At 36.5% G+C, this 21,477-nt stretch overlaps 1 protein-coding gene across 2 annotated transcripts in view; it reads right to left on the bottom strand.

Annotated features, from left to right (window-relative positions):
- JMY (junction mediating and regulatory protein, p53 cofactor) overlaps positions 1 to 21,477 on the bottom strand; it is a 67,867-nt gene that overhangs the window by 7,258 nt on the left and 39,132 nt on the right. For both annotated transcript variants that reach the window (XM_050913124.1, XM_050913123.1), the window contains exons 4-8: positions 20,512 to 20,681; positions 13,606 to 13,771; positions 9,912 to 10,099; positions 3,419 to 3,505; positions 753 to 848 (exon numbers count right to left, since the gene is read on the bottom strand). In XM_050913124.1, the coding sequence (XP_050769081.1) occupies positions 753 to 848; positions 3,419 to 3,505; positions 9,912 to 10,099; positions 13,606 to 13,771; positions 20,512 to 20,681 (707 nt within the window). The remainder of the gene's footprint in view (positions 1 to 752; positions 849 to 3,418; positions 3,506 to 9,911; positions 10,100 to 13,605; positions 13,772 to 20,511; positions 20,682 to 21,477) is intronic.

Genomic DNA, 21,477 nt, shown 5'->3' with positions numbered 1-21,477 from the left:
CATTTTTATGCAAAATTTTAAACTGCTTCTGAAAGACAGGTCTAATACATTTTACACAATTGTGGTAGGCCTAAAGCAAGAGAGATCATAACAATATAAACATGCTCATACATAAAGTCAGTTCATTAACAGTTGCTGGTTAAAATAAGTAAATTTGCTTTAATTTACAGAAGCTATGCAATTCAAAACCCTTGCAAACAATAAGGATATGAAGAGTGTACTGCTGAGCAAGACAGCTTTCCAGTAAAGAAACTTCTCATACCTATATTTTTTACTGTACCCAGCAAAACCAAAAAAGTCTTCGCCAATTAATACAGTCTCTGTTTTCTTGCACTGTCACCCTTTTCCTTATTCTCTCCCCTTCATTCCATCTTCTATCCATTTTCTGATACTTACACTGGAAGGGGCAGGTACTGGCACGTGTCCTAGCAATCAGTGGTAGTGGGGGTATGTCAGATGGTAACGCTCTTTGTGGGAAATACCATTTAGATTATACTTCTTTTAGGAACATTTGCTAAGTGTCTTGTCACAAAGTGTAGATTTAAGAGTGAACAGAAGCTTATTATGGCACTGGGAACGCAACAGCCAGAGGAATTTGTTCCCACCAATGCCATAATTTGTTGTAAATTTTCCAAAGAACAGTTAACTGCACAAGGAAAGAGAATAGCTAATAGCATAGTATAGTCCTGGAATGAGTGAAAATTTCTTTCGCAAAAGAAACCGGTGGAAAAAAACAACCCTTCTTCAGTTACCTGTTTAAATGTGCGAAGTCTGTCCAGTGTTTTCTGTCGTTCCTGACTAACCCAGGAGCTCTTTCTTTCCTCTTCATCTTGTAACTGATCTCGCTTCTGAGAAAATATAAGGAAAACACGTAAATATTACATCCAATGCTATGTTTAGCATCATTAAAAAAACTGAATTAAAATAACTCTTCTACTAATTGTTAAGAATTACCTAACAATCTACTTCTCAAATAAACACATTTCTGAACTTCAAAACTTGGCCTTTGTCTTCCCCTTAAAAAATATTACGCATTTCATGTTTTATAATCTTGAAGAAATGCAAAGCTCACTAAAGAAAGATTTCAATCTGGAATTGGAACACTTGAAGACTTGTTACCTTGAAAGATCAGAAATAACTAGAGACATGAGAGAATTTTATACTGAAAAAAGCCCCCTTAAATTAAAAATGGTATAAACTAGCCAGACAGCAAACGAGTTTCCATTTTCTCTCATTCCAAGAACAAAATGAAAGTCCAAATTGCAAGGTTGCCCATTTAAAACAAGTCACATTAGTATTTTCACAGTGCAAGAAATCACAACTCAGTGCCACAAAGTTTTGAATCCAATACTGAGCAAATTAAGTAAACATTTTCATTATAATTTACAACAGTAAATGAAAGTTTTGTTTTTAATTAACTTAAATTGTCATTATTTAATCCAGCTTGATTTTCTGTAATCTTACTTCAATAAAGGTTTGAAGCTCTTCCTTGCAGCTAAGAGAGTTGTATTTTTTTATGTTTGGGGATCTTACCTCAGTGAGAACACACATTTGGATCCACCTCCTTTAACTAGTCATCCATTTTCACAAAACTTCAGCAAAGTTACTACATCTTTGAAACAAAACACTACTCTTCAGTCAAATTTATTGAAAGTGGATGCTAGTTATCAGATGGCAAAAGTCATTGTATGCAAGTTCAGAAGTTACCAGGAAAAGTGACAGAATAGGTGACTATAAAGAAAAAACCCTGAGCAGAAACAGCAGCTTTAATTCTTAAATGACTCACAGCATTTAGTGTTACTTTTAAAAGCTCATCTTCATCATCATAATTAAAAATTCTGACCACTTTTGTGAACTTCTATTGTCATTCAGTCAACACAAAAGCAGTGTCTGCCTGCCTGCCATTTTCAGAAGTCAGCTAGTGGCCTGGTGTCCTCCATAAAGAGCCAACTCCTATGATTTGGAAGGAAGTAAGTACAGGTGCATTAGGGAGAGGAAGAGGAGAACATGTCTGAAAAATAGTAAGGACAGGCAACAGGACAAGGTGAAGAGGAAGAGAAGCACGTGGTGAAAAGACAATAACAGAGCAATGGGGCAAAGAAGTTAAAACAGAAGTATAAAGAAAAGATTATAGCAAGGAGAAAGGATAGCTCTACCACCACTGCTGCATGTTACATATGCAATCAGATCAAACTTTTCCTGAAGCAGTCTCAAACTCAAGGGGTTTTTTTGTTTTGTTTTGGGTTGTTTTGTTTTGTTTTTAAATAAGAATAATGAAATTGCAATTCTTATTTGGTTTCACATTTAGACACCCTTGATGTTATTTTTTCAAAATTCTTCATGTAAACCAGTGGCTGAAAACCTATTTTACAATAACAGTAGAAATTTTCAGTCACATTATTAACAGAAAAAAGACAAAAAAAATTAGCATAAGGTTCTTTGTATAATGCAAGCAGGCAACTCCATGAAATAATTAATGAAAAAGCCCCATAGTATTTGAGAGACAAGAAAGTCCTTCAGCTTTGTCAAGTCTTATTTTTAAGAGTGATAAATGGACTACAATCCACACAGCAAATTCCTCTGCCTTATTGTAAGATCTGGAAAAAAAAGATTTTTTTCTAAGTTCCTGAAAGAGTATGCCAATATATACTGTCTTTTATAAGTAGCTTTTTCATAAAATAAATTATGCAGCTAACTTCCTGGACAAATGTGTCAATGTTAAAAATGTATAAGGATGAAATAGAATCACTTTCACTAATGTAATTGAAGCCTGAATTCAAGAGACTTGGATTTCAATGCATCTTTGTCAGTGATCTTTATTAAATATTGATACTGTATCAGCTCCCAAGACCTAGCGCAGAATTCGAATATTCTTTAAGATAAAGTCTATTATGTTCAGCACCAGAGTTAGACTAGCTAGCCTATTCTCTGTGATGAGACTGTGCAGAGAATTGTGGAGCATACAGCTGGAACTACATCTTTATACAACACAATTCAAGTGATTTCTTTTGTAGAAATCAGAAAAATAATGAACAAGCTTATTAAGATTCAAGAATAAATGTGTATGTTTTCCTTACTCATCTCAGCATATCTGATGCTGTACTCGGAGATGTCTGGAATCATCTATGCGCATGTGATAACAAACTGCGTGCAGCCTAACCCTCACAGTAATCACTTAGACTGTGAACCTAGCATTAAAGAACTGTTTTATTTGCTTGGGTTCAATGTCATCCTAACACAGCTATATACTCCCCCTTACCAGCACAATATGATACAGAAATCCATGGTGCAAAGGTCAGGGATACACACCATCTTTTTAAAACAGCTATCACTCTGAATACTCTCATAATTAATGTATGATGAGGAATGCAAGCTATTAACTAAAGGCTAAACTCAACAGCAGAAACCTCAAACTTACTAGCTGAACAGTATGGTGCATTTTGTATTCCTCCTCAGTCTGGTGATGCTGCTGGATCTTTTCATTATGCTTTGCAATACAGATCTCCTGTAGAGACATAAAATGTTATCTATAAAATATGAATTTCAAATACCTATTTACAGGATATAATGTCATATTTAGCAAATAGCACTAAGAATTAGAAAAATAAAAATTACAAAGACCGTCTCACACAAGCTAATTTAACCAAGCTAATTTAACTTAGAATAAAACCATACAATGAAAACTAAACCAAGCCAGACAAACCCAAACCTATTACTTTTAACTGTCAAAAGAATATATACAAGTAACAGCTGCTTGAAAAGCCTGTTCTACAATAACAGTACAAAAGTGGAAACAAAGACCGATTTGTCAAATATGTCATAAAACTCTTGTGTAACTCCATGTATTTGTATATATGGATAATAACTAACTCTCAAACATACTATCTATTTCTGTTTATGCAACTAGACAGCTTCCCATTTACAAGTGTCAGTTCATCTTCTGCATGTACAATCTGCAAGCACAAAGATTAATATAGTTGTTACAATTTTACGCATGCACAAGCAGGTTCACTTATTATACCAAGTTCACATCCGTAATGTCTCGTTTAAAAACAAGCATTTATTATATTGCCTGCAAATAAGAACAGGTTAAAAAAAAACCAAACAGGCCATGTAACAATAGATGACAAGAAACAGGATGACACTCAAACTTCAGGTAGATAATATAAAAAGAACTGAATTAAGTATCAATTATAAAGAAAAGGCATGTGCAGGAATTTAGCATAGCGACAAGACAGACAAGTTCATAGGACAATACTGAGGGCCAGGAAATCGGACAGTATGAACAATGAAATTAGGCCTGGTACAAGCACCACACAGAACTAGAACAAAGTCGGATGTGTAGTTAGAAACAGATCTCATGGCTGTGTAAGAGGGGCAGTGTTAGGAAGCAGTCTGCAGTGTGACTGCAGCTAGAACACCAAAGCGATGGGCCTCCCAGGCATCAGTCAGCTTGACTTGCTGGGTGGAGCCAGACAGGAGCTTTGCCATTGAAAGTACTGCTTGGGGCAGCGGATGGAGCTATCAGCCATCAAGCAAGATACTACAGTAGTGGCAGAAGGACCCAAAAACAAGGTGGGAGGGGTAAAAAAAGCCCACAATTTTGGACACTAGGAAATGCAGAAAAAGCTACGTTCTCCTACAAGCTGACTACGGACATACTGTGATCCCATAAAAAAGGTAGTCAGTGTTCCTGTATAGGACAGAAATACCATGCTGTCTTAAATGTTTCTAAACAGTAAGACCATCAATGTTGCTACAGTATACAGGTAACCGACAAGAGCATAAGCTTCTGTGGAAATACTGTCCCAGCTTCATCAGAAGTGTAAATATATAGCTAAACACTGCTGGATTTTGTGTTTGTTTGTGGAGTTTTTTTCCCTGATGAAAAGAGTTTAATTAATACAGCTGGAAAAGTTAATCCATTTAATTTGTAACTGCTAAAGTACAAACTACCTCATTTCTGCATTTCAAAGCCACAGCAATAGCTTCAGAATATTATTAGAGAATCTGAAAGACTTTTTGTAATACTACTACTGATTTACCTTTATAGTTTATTCTCCATTTATGTGTTAAGTTCAATTAAAAGTCTTCTAAAATAACAAGGAATGCATGTTACAAGATATAAAAAAGTATTATAAAATAATAAGAAAACATAGGTTTGGGTTGGGTTGGGTTTTTTGACATGTCTCATAAATACTTGGCGGGCACACTTTTATGAAATATTTTCTCTTTAGCATCAGTATTTAAATCTTTCTGATTGAGAGCAATAATGAAAGATATTTTAAGCATGTAAAGAAGATAAACCAGACCAAAACATATTTGGTGCTGACTTTGTACTAATAAACAACCTACTTTAATGTAATCAGATCTCTATGACTTGAAATAATAAAAAAGACTAGGAGGGGCTGAAAAGATGTTGCAGCAGAGGATCAGAAATCTGAATCATCTTAACTAAGTACAGAAATGGTCTTTTTTTAAAAAAAAAAAGGTTGCAATTTCATAGGGACAAATGCAGGGTTCTACTTGTAGACAAGATTAAGTGACTGCAAACAAAGGATGAAGAAAAAAACCAGCCAGGTGGCAGCATTAAAGAAAATGATCTGGATGATTATGGCAGATGACAAGTTGAACATAAACCAACAAACTCTGGCAAAAAAAGAAAACATCATAACTGAATGTATGAGTGGGAATACAGCCTGCTGCACATGTGAAGTAATCCTTCCTTCTCAGCTGTGGGAAAGCAGGAGCATTATGTCCAGTGAGAGCCACACTTCAAGAAAGATTCTGACCAACTGTATGGAATTGAGAGAGCATCAAGAAGTAATGTTCATTTCTCTTTTAATCACCTGACTGATTTCACAGTATCAAATTGTACTTCTATTAAAGAGACAAAAAGGGAGAGCTGAGGAACTATTTCAACCCTCATCACTGGATAAGCTACCATGTTTAAGACTAGTAACATGTAATATATGTAAAAGAGATCTGCATTAGTATTATATTTAACTAGTTCCAGTAAGCCTTGCTTTCAATTGAAAAGCATCCCAATTAAAAGGTTAGCTTCTCATTTAGTAAGCTCATGTGTGGAAACCGTATTTTACTATAAGCATTCTGTGTAGTTATGCCCTTATGTTGTTGTAATAATAATATGAAAGCATACCAAGTAACCCTATGCCAGCTGTCACTGCATCTACATAACACCTGTTTTGGCATGGGCTATGCTTTAAACTGTGGGCTTGCAAAGTAGTAAAGGTGTCCTATTAAATGGACACAACAGCATGTGAGGAAGCTTCCTAAATCAGGGCACGTATTATGAACATACCCCAAACAGCTTCACCAATCAGTTGCTTCTCCCAGTCGGCTCATGATAAGGAATACTCTTCCTGGATGTAAAATAATTCAATTTCTCCACAACTCTATTTTTACAAAGATACTTTTCTAGACGCCTTCTATACCATCTTTTTTACCTTCACTCTTTGCTATAAATCTAGCTCTCTAATAAAACAGCTTCTTGTTCCACATGATAACCTGATTAATACTACTGTGCAGCCAGCAGGGGGTAGACTGGGATAACAATACTGATATCGTGCATGAAAGATCCATAACTAGCTTTCAAGAAATAAGAAAAATAGTGAGACCACTATTAAAATCTTAGTTTTTAATAACTAACTCACTGTCATCAACACAAAGGAACATCAGGAAATGACTGCTTAACAAATGCAAATAGGTTTGTATAAAAAAATACGAGAATAAAGAGTTTATACTCATGGTAGTACAGTGAAAGAACATCAACCTCTGTAAAACCATCAATTTAAAAAAAACGCTGGCTGTTATTCAGAATCACAACTGAATGAAGCTTCTAACAAACATTTAGCAAAAGTTTCTAAATAAAGGTTTGGTACAATTATTTGACAACATTAAAAAATAAAAGCATCAACTGCAAAAACAGGGAAGGAATTTCTGAAAAACAAAACTAATAGAGACTATAGTCACAGAAGTCTATATTTATATTACATATAGTCTTATTCTACACAGAGCAATTGATTCCCTTTCACTGCGTTATCTCCTCAACAGATTTTCAAATACACGGATGATGAAATGACCTCCTCCGAAAAATAAAAACTGATGATAGAGAATCATTTCCTATTGTTTTCTTAATCATGATATCTGCCAGAAAGGAGGCTTTCTCCTAAGGGAATCTTCAGTTGCCAAAAACCTAATAATGAACAAGGACTGTAATTTCTAAATATATCACAAGACTCTGATATACACCACTTAATGAAGAGCTTTCTTTTTGTTTTCAACTACAAAACTGACATGGTAAAAGAAATAAAAGAGGAAAAAGAAGAAAAACCACCAAAACCTCACAAACCCAATCCAAAACAGAACACTTGTTTTCAGGTCTGTTTTAAGATACTTTGCTGAAACAAGCATGGTCAGAAACACAATCTGGAAAGCATTAAGTAGACTCTCAGTTCAACAATAAATGTTTCTTAATTGAGAGAGACAGATAGACTTGGAGAAAGAGATTTACCACATAGTATGTGCTTTCCAAATGCACCCTCAAAAACTCATTGTTTTCTCCACTTAGCATTCAGTTATCACTGTGCTCATTCTCACTATCTAGAGTCTGCTTTTGCATCCCACCTGTATCTTTGTTCTGCATGCTTAAACTGCAAACTCTCCAGAGCAAGAACCCTTTTTTCCTCCCAATTTTGGAAAGTACAACTACCCACATCAGGCACTACAAATAATGTTCATTAACAATGTTTTGCAATATCACTAGAATGGTCACTCAAGATACAAAGCTTGTTTATGTTTGAATCAAAGCTACAAGAGTCTTGATTTTCAGGTAATTACTAGTAAGCTTAGTAGGGCTCTGCATTATTCAGCAGTAATAAGAGCAGCTACAGTAAATACCTCTATCATAAATATCCATCAAAATGGCTATGTTCTTTTCTGCACAATGAGTGCCGCAAAATGGCGCACAATGGATTCTGCCTATTCTTTTTGCTCTAACAAAAATCTTTGCTTTCCCCCTGCAAGTTCAAATACACATTATTCTAGTCTGTGATTTCTTTAGAAGCTGAAAGCTACATATCTCACTGCAGCACTCAATTGCAGATAATGCTATGCTGGGCAATGAAATCAGTAGAGAGCTGGAACTAGTTCTGAGAGGGCTGTGATGTCCAGGCTGTGATGTCCCCCAGTGAAGTTCCACATGGATACATGACCTCAGGTGCTGAAAGCAGTATAGCCACGTTCTTCCAGCACAATGTTGAGCAGACATATTATTCCCACATGCAGATCCAGCGATACTACCATATACAACTCTGCATCATGTCTCAGTGCGCAAATAGGCATGCTGCAACTAGCGTTACAGCCTAGAACTAATTGCTTCAGCTTAAACAAGGTATTTTATCATAGCATAACCTTGAAACAAATGAGCCAACTGAAGGTGACTAGTGCATTATACAGATAAGAAGGCAGGCTAAAAAATCTCTACTCCTGCTTCAGGGTGGCTTCTCGATTTGTTAACTCCCGTAAGCTAAGTAAGGAAGAGCAGCCAGGCTGTCGCTTTTAAATAGGTTCGTCTACTCTGTAAGATGCCAGCAGTGTCTTTTCATATTTAGGAGAAAATAACATCACTATTATAATGTAGCCTATGTTAATTAGCATAACATGACAGATAGGATCTATTCCTCAAAGTACTAAAAAGCCCAGATTCTTGATACTTTTTACAAACTCATGTAACACAAACTCAATGACTCTCAGCAAACTATTTCCCACAACTGGCTAACAAGAGAAATTACTTTTATAATAATTTATTTGCAGTCTTCTCCATATTGTGTTAATTAGAGACAGGACACCAACTGAAGAAATATAAAAAATCCAAAATATAAAATGTATCAACTACTGTTTTGTTTGCTCTGTTATGCTTCAGATTCGGGTACAGAAATAGATACACTAGCTATGAACGGGAGGCAAGACCTGAAGGCTTTACCCTCAATCTACTAGAACTGTTTATATAAAGGGATCATCTCCCACACGAAGGGACATGACTGGGAACATACAAACACACCAACCTCTGATCCCAATCTATAATGAGGTCTCAACTGAGACTTTTGCATAGCCTTATAGTATATAATATGGGGTGGAAACCTATTTTATGACAAAAGTATTACAATGCTCCCTCAAAACTTCGATCTATTCTACTCATGAAGCTATCTTGCTCGTTAATAATGTATATTGATGTACCCACAAACTGCTAGGGAACAATAAACAAGTCATTCTGGAAAAAAGGAATGAACATATTTACATACACTTGATACACAATTTCAAAACATTAGCTATATTAAAACAATTTTCTGCACAACATCCCAATCATGTAATGCATGAAAAAGGAAAGTGGCCGTAAATAGCACACCTAGTTTTACAAATTAAGAATATATACTGGATTTCATACATATCTGCTGAATACAGAGTATCAATGACACATGACATACGTTTAAAAGGATGAGGTAAGAGAATGAAAATAGAACTTATTAGTGAGAAAACACCTTTGAAAATTCTCTTCTGAAAAAAATATATGAAAGTACTCTCTGTAAAAACATGCATTCTAGCATGTACTTTTCACATGAAATTATTCTGGTTAGTTAATAGAAACAAGTTTATTTGTTGACTTCAAAGTAATTGAAGATTCCTTTAAAGCTAGAAGGTAAACTGAATCTTAAATGTATCAATTTAATAATACATGCTATTCTATTTGGTACTCTGTAAACCAACTTTTAGTAAGTAGTATATATAATCCACGAAAATTCTGGGAGACTTGGAAGTTGTATCTGAAATGAAATCTTTTGAAGTTTTATTAAATTTGCTAATTATGCTAGAAATTTGCAATTTAATAATACCTTCTTATTTCTGAGGTAGGCTTTCTTGGCTGAAATACGTCCACGCCTTGCTTCCAGCTGGCGGATTTTTTGTTGTAACTTTTGCAGCTCCTCTTTTTGCAAATGTATAGATGTTACCACATCCTCTTTTTCAAGCATTGCTTCCATACTTTCGTAAGTGTCATAATATACCACTTCATCTCTCTTCTCTGTTTTGAAAATGTCAACAATGAAAAAGTCAAATCAATAGTTTGTATTTGATTAACATTTTGTTTTGTTCAACAACAACCCTCCCACTGAGTTGCAAGATTTAATGTAGAAGAATGCTGTAGTCCTTTCAGAGGACTATCAAAAATCAAAAGGTCAGACGAAAAGCACTAAACAGCAAAGCACTGTAGGGCTTTAAAGTATATATGAAGAACAGCAATCAATACCAATGAAGCACAGCCTGGTATTCAGGTAAGCTGAGAGCATTAAAAAACAAATGCAACTGTAAATGTACACTTGTGTCTGTAGACTAACTTGATCACAATGTCCACGCACGTCTTTGGGTCTCTTAACTAACACAAGGGACTCACGATGTGCAGTAAGTCTTCACTACAAAGTTCAGGATATACAGACTCTTCTGCCACAACCGACTATTAATTTCATGAAAGGGGAATCGGAAAACAGAACACCAAAAATCCTCTTAGGAGGTTTTTGACCTCCCAGTCACTGCTTCTGCTCTGAGGCAGCGGAGGGAGGGTAACTTCAAGGCTATCCTTCAGAGCATTGCAGGCCTGAAAAGGAGGTCATTACTAATAGTTTTATCAACACTCATGATTTTTAGCCTCCTGAGTGAAGCATTCAGTATAACATTGAGCTCATCTCGTGAATGCTGCCTTCTCATCTCTTGCCAAGAAGGAAAGAGTTACGATTATAAATCTTTGCAGAATGTTGGGATGAAGAAGCAGCAAAGGCCTCTTGTTCCTTATTTCACTGGCATACCAACTAGGATATTTTTATAATACACCAAGAGAGAGATGCATTACTGCTGGCTGAAACAGGCAGACACAGCTGGCATGACTGTCAGGTGTCTACCCCGCAGCACCACCAAACCTTCTCATTTCAACTTCATCAACTACTTTCAGCAAGACTGTAACTTCCTCCTGCTTCTGCTACTAGACTACTTGGGGAGAGGGATAGGGCTTTCTTCAATACACTGTCAATTTTAAAAGCTGTTGTCACTTCATGTTAATTTTGTGTACAGTCTCTGCTGCAACCAAAATTCTGATTGTTATGCTAATTTCAGCTCAGCAGAAGACATGGCAGGACCAGAAAAGAAAGTCCAGCACTATATTAACATTAAAATAAAAAAATAAAAACCCCAGACCTACTAGATTCTTTACTTCAGTGCTCAGTTAAAAAAAACCAAACCATAAAGTTTCATCCATACGTAAAACTGCTAAGTCACTAGAACCCACTTTGAGATATCAGTGAGTAAAAATACGACTCATGGCTAACAACAGTTATATTTTGCCATGCACTTATCAAATGGGAGAATTTACATGCAGATTTTGTTTTAGAACACTTTCATGCAGAGTTAAAGACAGGAATTTACAAGTGCATCCACCACAGAACCATCTTACAAGGATGTACGAATAGTTTGTATGGATCGGATAAGACCCTTTAAAATGCTAACCTAATAAACTCAGATTTTGTGAATTTCAGTGCAGGTATTTGCTTAATGACAGTAAAAAACTACTGCTGTTGTTTATAATATGACAATCTATTATCATTTGATACTTTTCAGATCCAATGTGCTGAATTCGCAAAAGAAAATGTTTTTCTTCTAGCTTACAACCAACTGGCAGTCAAATCAAATCATGCTCTCAAAAAATTCTGTTGGGACTTCATTAGCAGTACTGCTGATGTCCCTTAAATCAAAATAGAATCCAAAACTCTCTGAAATATCTCTGCAGAGCCAATACAGTCAAAGAGTAAAGAATAGCACCAGCCTCTACAAGTCACTAAGACACATGTATTTCAAATCATACAGATGTGCACAATTAAAAGGCTATTTACTGCCTATAAGTACACTTTAAAAAGGAAACGTAACAGAAGATGCAACAGACTGTTCTTTTCTCTTTGACAGCACAGGAAACAACACATATTAAAAGACCATTATATGGTTTAGATGCTTTCATTCAGATTTGGTGCTGAACAGTCTTGAAGAGATGTAGCCACTTCAGTGTCACATTCTTCACATTAATTGTTCTATTCCCCTCCACCTAAGTAAAGTCCAAAGAGGTCATTTCATCCTTTGAACAAAATTCCCCACACATTTAAGAACTGTATTTATCATTTTCTGTCCCATGGGATATTAAATTGAGAGTTGTTAAAAAACAGTAATTCCTTCTAACATAGACAGCTATCTTTAATAAAAAAAAACCACCAACCATTTTTGGATTTATTATTAAAGAATACTTTACAAGTTTAAAACAGCAAAGGAAGCCAGAATGGTGAACTATTTGGTTGCCATGGGGGAAGGAGAGGGTTGGTTGTTTAGCTGACCGGGGGTTTTGTTTTATTTTGGGTCAGGTTGTGGGATTGGGGTTGTTCTTGAGATTTCTGGAGAAAACATTAGTGACAAGTCGTAATGACCTATCATGTTTTTACAGCAGGCTTAGTCTCTGAGGGCCCTTAGGTTTTACTATCACAACATCAAAGAGAAAGGATTTTGATACACATTCCTTCTCAGCCTCCATTTCAAGGGATTTCCTTCAGTCCGCAGGTAAGCAAACCATACTGTGTCTTCAGTACCAAAATTCATTGTCTGATATGCCAAGTACAAAAACTATCTAACTCTAAAGCACTAACTAGCTCTCCACAGAGGCACCCGGTCAAAGCTGCCACATTTCTTTAAGTCATTTACAGAGTTTTCAATCCTCATCTTCCATACATGCAGTTACAGTTGTTGCCATCATAAGCCTAAAAGGAGGAGATTCACGTAACAGCGAGAAGGATCCGTGATACCAATGTTTTCTCTTTTTCCAGAGGCAACTCACAATACAATTCAGCTTAAAAATCTCTCTTCTTAAGTGACTTTTCTATCCGTAACAAAATTTGCTATACAAGCCCTATGCACTAAACAGTAAAACAGAGCTTGTATGAATAAAAAAATTAACTACAGAAAGGTCCAAAGGACAGAACTGGATTCAAAAACGCTGTACGATTTACCTGTACCATCTCCATAGTTTGTAAGTACACAAGGTATAGTAGGTTCTGGAAACATAAGGTTTGCATCACTGCAATCAGTGAGATGGCAATACAACAAGCTTCAAAGTTTACCTGAAGGACTCTTTGATTTGCAGAAATACCTTTTGAAAACCAATCACTTCAAAGAAATTAATAATACCAATGCAAATTTTTAGTGAGACAAGTCCAGTAATTAAGACATTTCCTCCTCCCTGAATTTAGTTTTCCAAAACTTACATAGTATCTTATATGCTTATTTCCAAATACAGGCAGTGAGAACCAGACCAGCACTTCTGTATGTGTATGTATATGCCTTATGAACAGGTGTAAATTTTAATTTAACAGTACTTATGTTAGAAAATCCAGCTCTTCACATGGTAAAGAATCTGTTCTCATTTCATTTCCACAGGCTTTACTAGACTCTTAGGAAGAGAATTATCTTTCACAGATTATGTCTTAATTAAAATGCATAAAGCACCTGACATCAGTCTTCTGATGCTTTCAAGTTGTGCTGTCAGCAGCAGCTCTTCACATTTCAAGATCTCAAACTGCACTTCATATAATTGAAGCTGTAGATCATAATAATCAGCTTCTAACTGGTCCAAATGGGCTATAGCTTCTGTACCACCTTTCAGGCTCTGCATCTAAATGAAAAGAGAAACAAAACCCCAAAAAATACACGACTCCAGGATAATGAGAAGAACAAAACCACAGACTTTACGATTACAGCGAGATACAGTCTCGTACACTAAATGTAACATGTTAAAACTGAACACATCAAGAAGATAAGATAGGTTTTGATCACCCACACACTTTCAGACATCTTTAACATCTGACATTTTTTCTATGTGGCAATAAAAATAATCCATGGCATTGGATTACACTTTGTGACTGTCAAAGTGACAAGTCATATAGTGCACAGCGTAAAACATCCCTACCACTCTTACTCTACTACTCGATTCTCTGAAGATACATAATTAAATTAGTATTTTCTTATCTTCAGTTCAAAAATTCTAAGTTGTTTTGCTAACAGCATCTAGAAAACTACAGTTAAAACTGTCATAAAGCTGAACTGAGGGAAAAGAGTGAAAGGTGGTGGAAACAGGGATAATTACACGCACTGATCCTCTTGTAATGACAACTTAACTGAGGAGTTTCATTGTTTCTGGAGTCCTTCACAGGACAGTAAAAGACCTAGATTAAAATATTTTATATATTTCAGTGCTTATTTGTCATATGTTTGACACTGCTTGTGTCTTATGTCACTCTTCTAAGTGAACTCAAATCATCCTCTTTCATTCAGCCAAACAAGATTTAACTGCTCAATACAGTTAGCCATTCAGACCATATTTAAGAAATACTGACACGTAAGGGGATCTTATGTGCTGTCTCACTTCGGAGGGAATTCAAAGCCATGCAGCTCTACAACCTGCATGCAGAAGAGTTAGAGCCACATCCAGGTTCTTTACCTGCTCAAAAAAACGTATCTCTGACAGTTTCTCTCAGATAATGCATGAAAGTAATTGTAAATTTGACTGGAGATTTGTGATCTACCTACCTTACCTTTCTGATGAAATGTGGTCCAGTTTCTGTATTACAGACATTCAATCATTAAAAAGGGATGTCTACCAAGCAAAAATACAGGACCTAGCAAACTATGCATTTTAAAAAATATTTGCTAGCATGTTTTTACATTATGGTGGTTTCTTCAAGGTGTAATACTGTATCTGTAGTTAATAGCCAGAAATGGGTTTCCTCGGTTTTACTTATCACACACGTTTAAATATAACTATACTACAACAGAAAGATAACGGTACTGAATTAAACCAAAGATCCATCTTACTCAATACCCTGTTTTGGACAAAGGTTAACTGCAAGTATCCAGGAAGACAAAACATAATAGGCAGTGATACCTCCCTAAAATGTCTCACCAGCCTCTAGCACAGCTTGCAGCACAGCTTAAGCCACAGTGCTGCGTTTTATACAAAATAGGCTTACTGCATTTTACTTCATAAATTTGTCCTCTCTCTTTTTTTACAGCATTTGTGCTTTTAGCACCTGCATCATTATCCATTGACAGGGATTTCACAGCTCAGTTAAACACTAAGGAAACAGTTCTCTATATTACGCTTCTTTCCATATAAGACTGATAGACAGAAGACCTGTGAATCAATTCTTCTAACGTCTATTTCAAGAATTTCTTCTACTATATTGTGTATCTATTGAATGCATTTTTTGTGTATCAACTATTAGCCTGAAAGGCTCAATAAGTCCTTAAGTGAATATCATAAATCTTACAATCGATAATGTGTAATTTATATGTTTCAGTCCAGTGTGACACCAAAATGTCGTTATGCCATTCTATTACTCTGCATCCATATTAAGTTACTAATTGTGACCAGAAGAGTAAATGACATAATGATGGCATTTGGAGTGAATTAGAGTCTAGTTTTCAAGACAAAAGGACTAATTCTCTTGAACCTCCCAGTTTTTCCGTATAAGAGGGATAATATTCATTAGTCAGGCAGGGAATCCTGGGTTTCGGCATTTTTGAAGGATTTTCTCATTATAAAAAAGGACACCATAGCAACAAAAGGTGGTGGATTTTTTGGCAGGGTTTGGGGGGGCGTGTGTGCGTGTTTGTTTTTTTTTTTAATTAAGGCAATGTCATTCAAACTTCCACCACAACTAAGAACTTTTGCTTTGTCAGTGAACTGTGAAATTCACTCAAACTTACACATATTTTTTTTCTTTAAAAAAGGTGTTCCCAAAGTTAAGTCCACAGACTTTGTATAAAGACTGAATAGAGACATAAACGGGCCATCTATAGCAGCTCAGTATTTCATTCAGCTGCACTGGTGTCTGCCTGATAAAGGACCTGTCTGACAACCGAATCTTAGCCCTACAAGCATGCATTACAGACGCTGCCAGCTACCTGGTCTGTTTTAGGGGTACAACACCACTATACTCAGTTTTCAGGTGCAACAGCAATGAGAAATTAATATTGTCATATGGTTCTCAGGCAGATATCCTAGCTACATAATAGCCCCTCATGAAAAAGAAAAATGGGGACCTTTAATTTCAACCATTTATGTTAAAACTTTATGTGAAATACTATATATGTGTGTGTCCTGGTTTCGGGTGGGATAGAGTTAATTTTCTTCTTAGTAGCTGGTACAGTGCTGTGGTTTGGATTTAGTATGAGAATACTGCTGATAACACGATGATGTTTTAGCTATTGCTAAGTAGCGCTTATCTTAAGCCAAGGACTTTTCAGTTTCCCATGCTCTGCGAGCAAGCAGGTGTGCAAGAAGCTGGGAGGGAGCATAGCCAGGACAGCTGACCCGAACTAGCCAACGGGATATTCCATACCATAGAACATCATGCCCAGTATATAAACAGGGCAGTTGGCCGGGAGGGGCGGATCGCTGCTTGGGCATTGGTCAGCGGGTGGTGAGCAACTGCATTGTGCATCACTGGGGTTTTTTTCCTTCCCCCCCCCCCCCCCCCCCTTCTTTTTTTTTTTTAATATTCCTTTTCATTATTATTATTATATTTCTTCATTATTATTATTATTGTTAGTATTACATTTTACTTTAGTTATGAAACTGTTCTTATCTCAACCCACGAGTTTTACCTTCTTTCCCGATTCTCCTCCCCATCCCACTGGGAGTCGGGGGGGAGTGAGGGAGCGGCTGCAGGGTGCTTAGCTGCTGGCTGGGGTTAAACCACAACAGTGTGATAATTCAAAACAATATCATCACTCTTGGGAAAATTTCAGCATTTTTTGTTAAAAATTTAAAAGTGGTTCAATTTTCAATGTTACAAGTTGCTAGCTAATATGTACTAGTAATTTGCTGCATCCTTGGTAGGTCTCAGGCTGAACAACACAGTGAAAGAAACACAAGAACTGTAACGTGAGAATGTTACAGGAAAGAAACATTTTGCAGTTGGACAAAGAACTAGAACTCAGGAGATCCGAGTTCAATTTCCTGCTATGCCACAACTTCCTGCATTAACTCAAGCAAATAATTTAATCTCTCTGGCCCTTACGGTCTTTGTTGTCTCATTCATACTAAGTGAAGAACTTAAGCAGGAACTTCAGTTTCTTAATAGTTCTAAGGCAGAAATATATCATCTGTAAACCCACACACTGTTAATAAAGATATAACGGGTTAAAACAGAAAGCCTCTGACAAGAACTACGAATACACATACTAAAGGAACAGATGACAAAATTAATAGAAAAATAGCCAAACATGGAATACAGAACTGAGTGTCATCAAATCCAGCTTTCCACCACCATGGAATGCTTTCAGACAAATCTAAAATGAACTGCTTTCATAAACTGAGTTCTTAAAATAATTTCCATGTTGTTATTGTTCTTATTCTGCTTTTGTGAAAACAAAAACAAAACAAAAAGCTTCCAAAAAACTCTGTGTTTGTTATTCCCATTGGAAGTCTGTTCCAGATACTCCCTCCTAACTGCCAGGAAACTTCTTCCATATTTCCAACGTATTCACAATCAGATAATAGCATTTGTTCTTGCACCAGTACTGAACAGCAACACGCACTGCTCTTGACTAATACTTATTCCCATTAGTATTTTTGTGGAGAGCAATTTTGTGTCATCTCAGCCTTCATTTTATTTGTCAAAACAACTTCAACTCCTCTTGTAAAACAGACTTGCTGTTCCTGGCATCATTGTGGTAGCACTCCCTGTAACTGTTCCAGTTAGAACTAACCTTTCTTGGGTGATCAGAAACGTGTGGAAGAAAGGTGCAGAAGAAATCTCACAAGTCCATGTTGCAGTGACACTAACACTTCTCCCTTTGCTGGAAATACCTGATTTGACAGACTGGAGAGCATCTGCTGCTGTACCACCCTGTTGCATTGCTGGCTCAATCGCGTTGCTACCAGGTTATAAGACCATGGTCATTCTCATCTGCTGCCATTTACAAAGTAATTAACCTGCAGCTCATGGTAAAAATCTGTATTACTTTTCCCTAGCAGTATATATTAATAGCTACTATTAAATTTTCTACTATCCAGCCTTTTAAGTAATCTGTTACTGTTCAAATAGAGAGTCATGTTTCAGTCCACCCCATGTGAATCCTGACTGTTCTCTAGTTCAAGTATTCACTTTAATTCATCACTGTTGCTGTCTGAGAAATCTCCGAAGGGGGTAAAATTCAGAAAAAACCTCAGGTCTTTAAGTGTGAATATGGAAGCTCATCCTCAAAACCAACAGAAAATAATCTTAAATAATTTCTAAATTATTTTAAGGGAAACACGGAGCACTCTGACCACTGATAAAAGGCAGGCTCTCACTCATACCTAGCAACTTGTGGAACAAAAGTATTCCTCCAACCCAACCAACTAAGTATCAGGAGTCAATTATAGTCAGGCCATGATACTACAGGATACCATATTGTAAAAAAATGAGGTTAAGATGATTACTCACAATTAGTACCCTGGGAAATTAGAAAACTTTCAGACACTAAAAGAAATGTCTTTTCCCCTTGAAAAGGGTGTACCACTGGTTTTATAAACTTCTTTCTTTTCCTAGACTAAATGTTCAAAAATCCATAGACAACCTGCTGAACACCAACAGTGTCCTCATAAACAGTCAGATCTGGTCTTTGCTCTGAATTGTCATTCCTTCTGTCTTAATCCTCAACTCAAACCCTGATAAATTAGTTTCTCCAGCATTTTAGTTTTTTTAAAGGAATATCCTGTTTTTATCTTCTATGCCCAGAAAACAGTAGCTAAATGGTTTGCCAGAGAAAGTATTTCAGTCCTGCAAATAATTTCTTTACGATAAGACTGCAACCCTTCTTCTCCAATATGGGATTCCTAGTCATGTTTGTCACATCCAACTTTGCATACTTAGCGCTTTTATATTCTGAAAGCAAAAAAAGATGTTTCAGAACAGAAGGTGGTCCTCATATTGCCCCATCACCATGTTTTTACCCAGAGCTCTCTATACCTTGTAATGCAGCATCCCAAAGCACCATGCCCATGCACACCCCTCAGATGTTCCTCATTTTTCCGTCCCCAAAAGCCCCAAACTCTTAGTTCAGAGCCTTTCACCCCCCCTGTATACTGCAACGAACCTCTCTTTTTCCTATGCAGCCCCTAACGCTTCTGCACATCAAAACAATCAATCACTCATTTACCAGACTGAGATCTCACTCAACAAAAATTCACGGAAGGTCTCCACTGGGAGAAAAATAAGATGTGCTACAGAAAAGACAATGCGTGGCTGCTCTAAATATGTGAACATATTCAATATAATACTTCCAATTAGTACTGCTGGATTCTCTCATCAACTCTTAGCTAAGGATGGCAACAGCCTGATAAACTCAGGTTTCCAGACAACTCTTGGCTTTCTAAATCTAAAGAGCGTTGAAATGGAGCAAACTTTTTATTTTCGTGCTCTGGGTCTTGCATGTGCTCTCTCTTCCTTGCAGATCAAGCTGTCTTCTAGAGAAGCTCCTAAAATAGGCACATAGTCTATCAGGCTTACCAACATATCAATCTATACAGTACTAAGGTCCTGAGTTCTCTGGATGACCTTTTCGTAACAGAGCCACTGGTTTAGTCAAATTTTGGTGAAACATTTGAAAAATGCTCTAAAAACAAGCAACTGATTGGACAGAATGTAAATTAACATAAATATGACAGAAAGTTTTTAGCACCGAATATCCATATGATAGCAAATTTTAAAAGAGGATTTGTAGCATTTTTGCTTTTGAGGAGGTGTCATAAAACCCAATAAATGTGGGGTTTTTTCTGCTAATACATTTAAACACAGTTTGATGCATGCATTCTTTCCTCAGGAAAGCTGTAGCTAGCACAACCCCCTCTAGAAGACTGCCTTAGTAATTAGGGTAAACAGAGACAAAGAGAGTGCAGTACAACAGGCTAGTCATCTGTATATTTACTAATGTTCAGGCACCTTCCATCTGGAATGTCAGAACTACTCTGGAAAGGCAGTCATGCCCTTGAGAGCTGAGGTGTGCAGATTACATAGCAGCAGATTTCTGTCCTATCCCTTCTCTTCATTTTATTCATCTCAGTGAGTAGCTGTAAACATTAACAGTAAAAACTGTCTTTCTGGTTAACTAACCAGGAAAAGGTGAACAGAAGACATAAGTGGCACAAAACCCACCACACCTACATTACAACTCCATTTGTCTAACATGGTAGAGTGTAGTAAAAGTTTAAATACAGACTTTTTTTATTAAAAGCTGAAAAACAATGACTTTCAAGTCTGGGGGGTTTTTGTTTGGTTTTTTTTTTTTTTAAGTACATCAACATTCTTTAAGGTTTGGGTTTTTTCTGCAGGTTTTATTTTTCTATTTATTGATATGAAAAATTACCTCCTCTTTCAGCGCATGTTTCTTCTGCTCCAAACAGATTTCTTTAGCACGCATCAACTGCAAAGTCTCCTTAGAAACTGCATACTGGAGCTTTTCCATACGTTCCACTGCTGCTGCCCATGCTGCCTTACCAAATTTTTTCTGGTCTGCTCGCATTCGATCGTACACAGCTACAGAAGGGAAGAAAAGGCAAACAGCTTACCAGTCTACTCTTCAGATCACTAGTGATTCTACTGCAGGGACAATGCACATATTTATATCCAAAAGCATACAAAGTTCTCTTAGCTGGGAGTAGTCATTCTACAGAGTACTAATGTTCAAATCCAGGATGTAAGTACTCTTAGGATTCATGTAAATATGCAATTAGCTATTTGTTGATCATTTTATCATCATAATTCCACATTTTGTTATCCACAGAGGGACCATTCTGAATGCACAATACCTTAACACTCGGAATCACTGGTTCAGAATTCTTGACTTAATAAAAATATCTCATTAATGCTACCATGTGGTCTTAAACTGCATCCCAAATTTTCCCTGCTTCTGAAAGCACCAATTATCAGCTACTAAAGTCTCCAGTTTCTCTTAATAACTTCTGTAGTGCAGTTATAAGTTTAAACAAATCTGCAGAGTGAAAAAAAAATTACAATTTCAAACAAAAATTTCAGCTTGACTTCACGTGCAATTCTGTAAGAACACTGAATTAAATTTAAATAACACCTATCTTTTAACTCAAAATGCAGGCTGCTTCACAAAATTACTTCAAATTAACTAAACAAATTATAATCTGATCTTAATACGCAGAGATGAATGAGAATCTTTTCAGGAAGACTTCAGAGTAGCAAGGAGTCCCTTGCCTGATTCAGATTTTCTGTTCTTGAGCCCCAGACAACATCTAGGCTGACACACACTATTTTCACCATTTTTAATGTATATAACAAGCACATGATACTGTACACTTAGCTT

Source organism: Gymnogyps californianus, chromosome Z (assembly GCF_018139145.2).
Source record: "Gymnogyps californianus isolate 813 chromosome Z, ASM1813914v2, whole genome shotgun sequence".
Taxonomy (NCBI): Eukaryota; Metazoa; Chordata; class Aves; order Accipitriformes; family Cathartidae; genus Gymnogyps; species Gymnogyps californianus.
The sequence above is the reverse complement of the archived record's forward strand: the minus strand, read 5'-3'. Positions and strand labels throughout refer to the sequence as shown.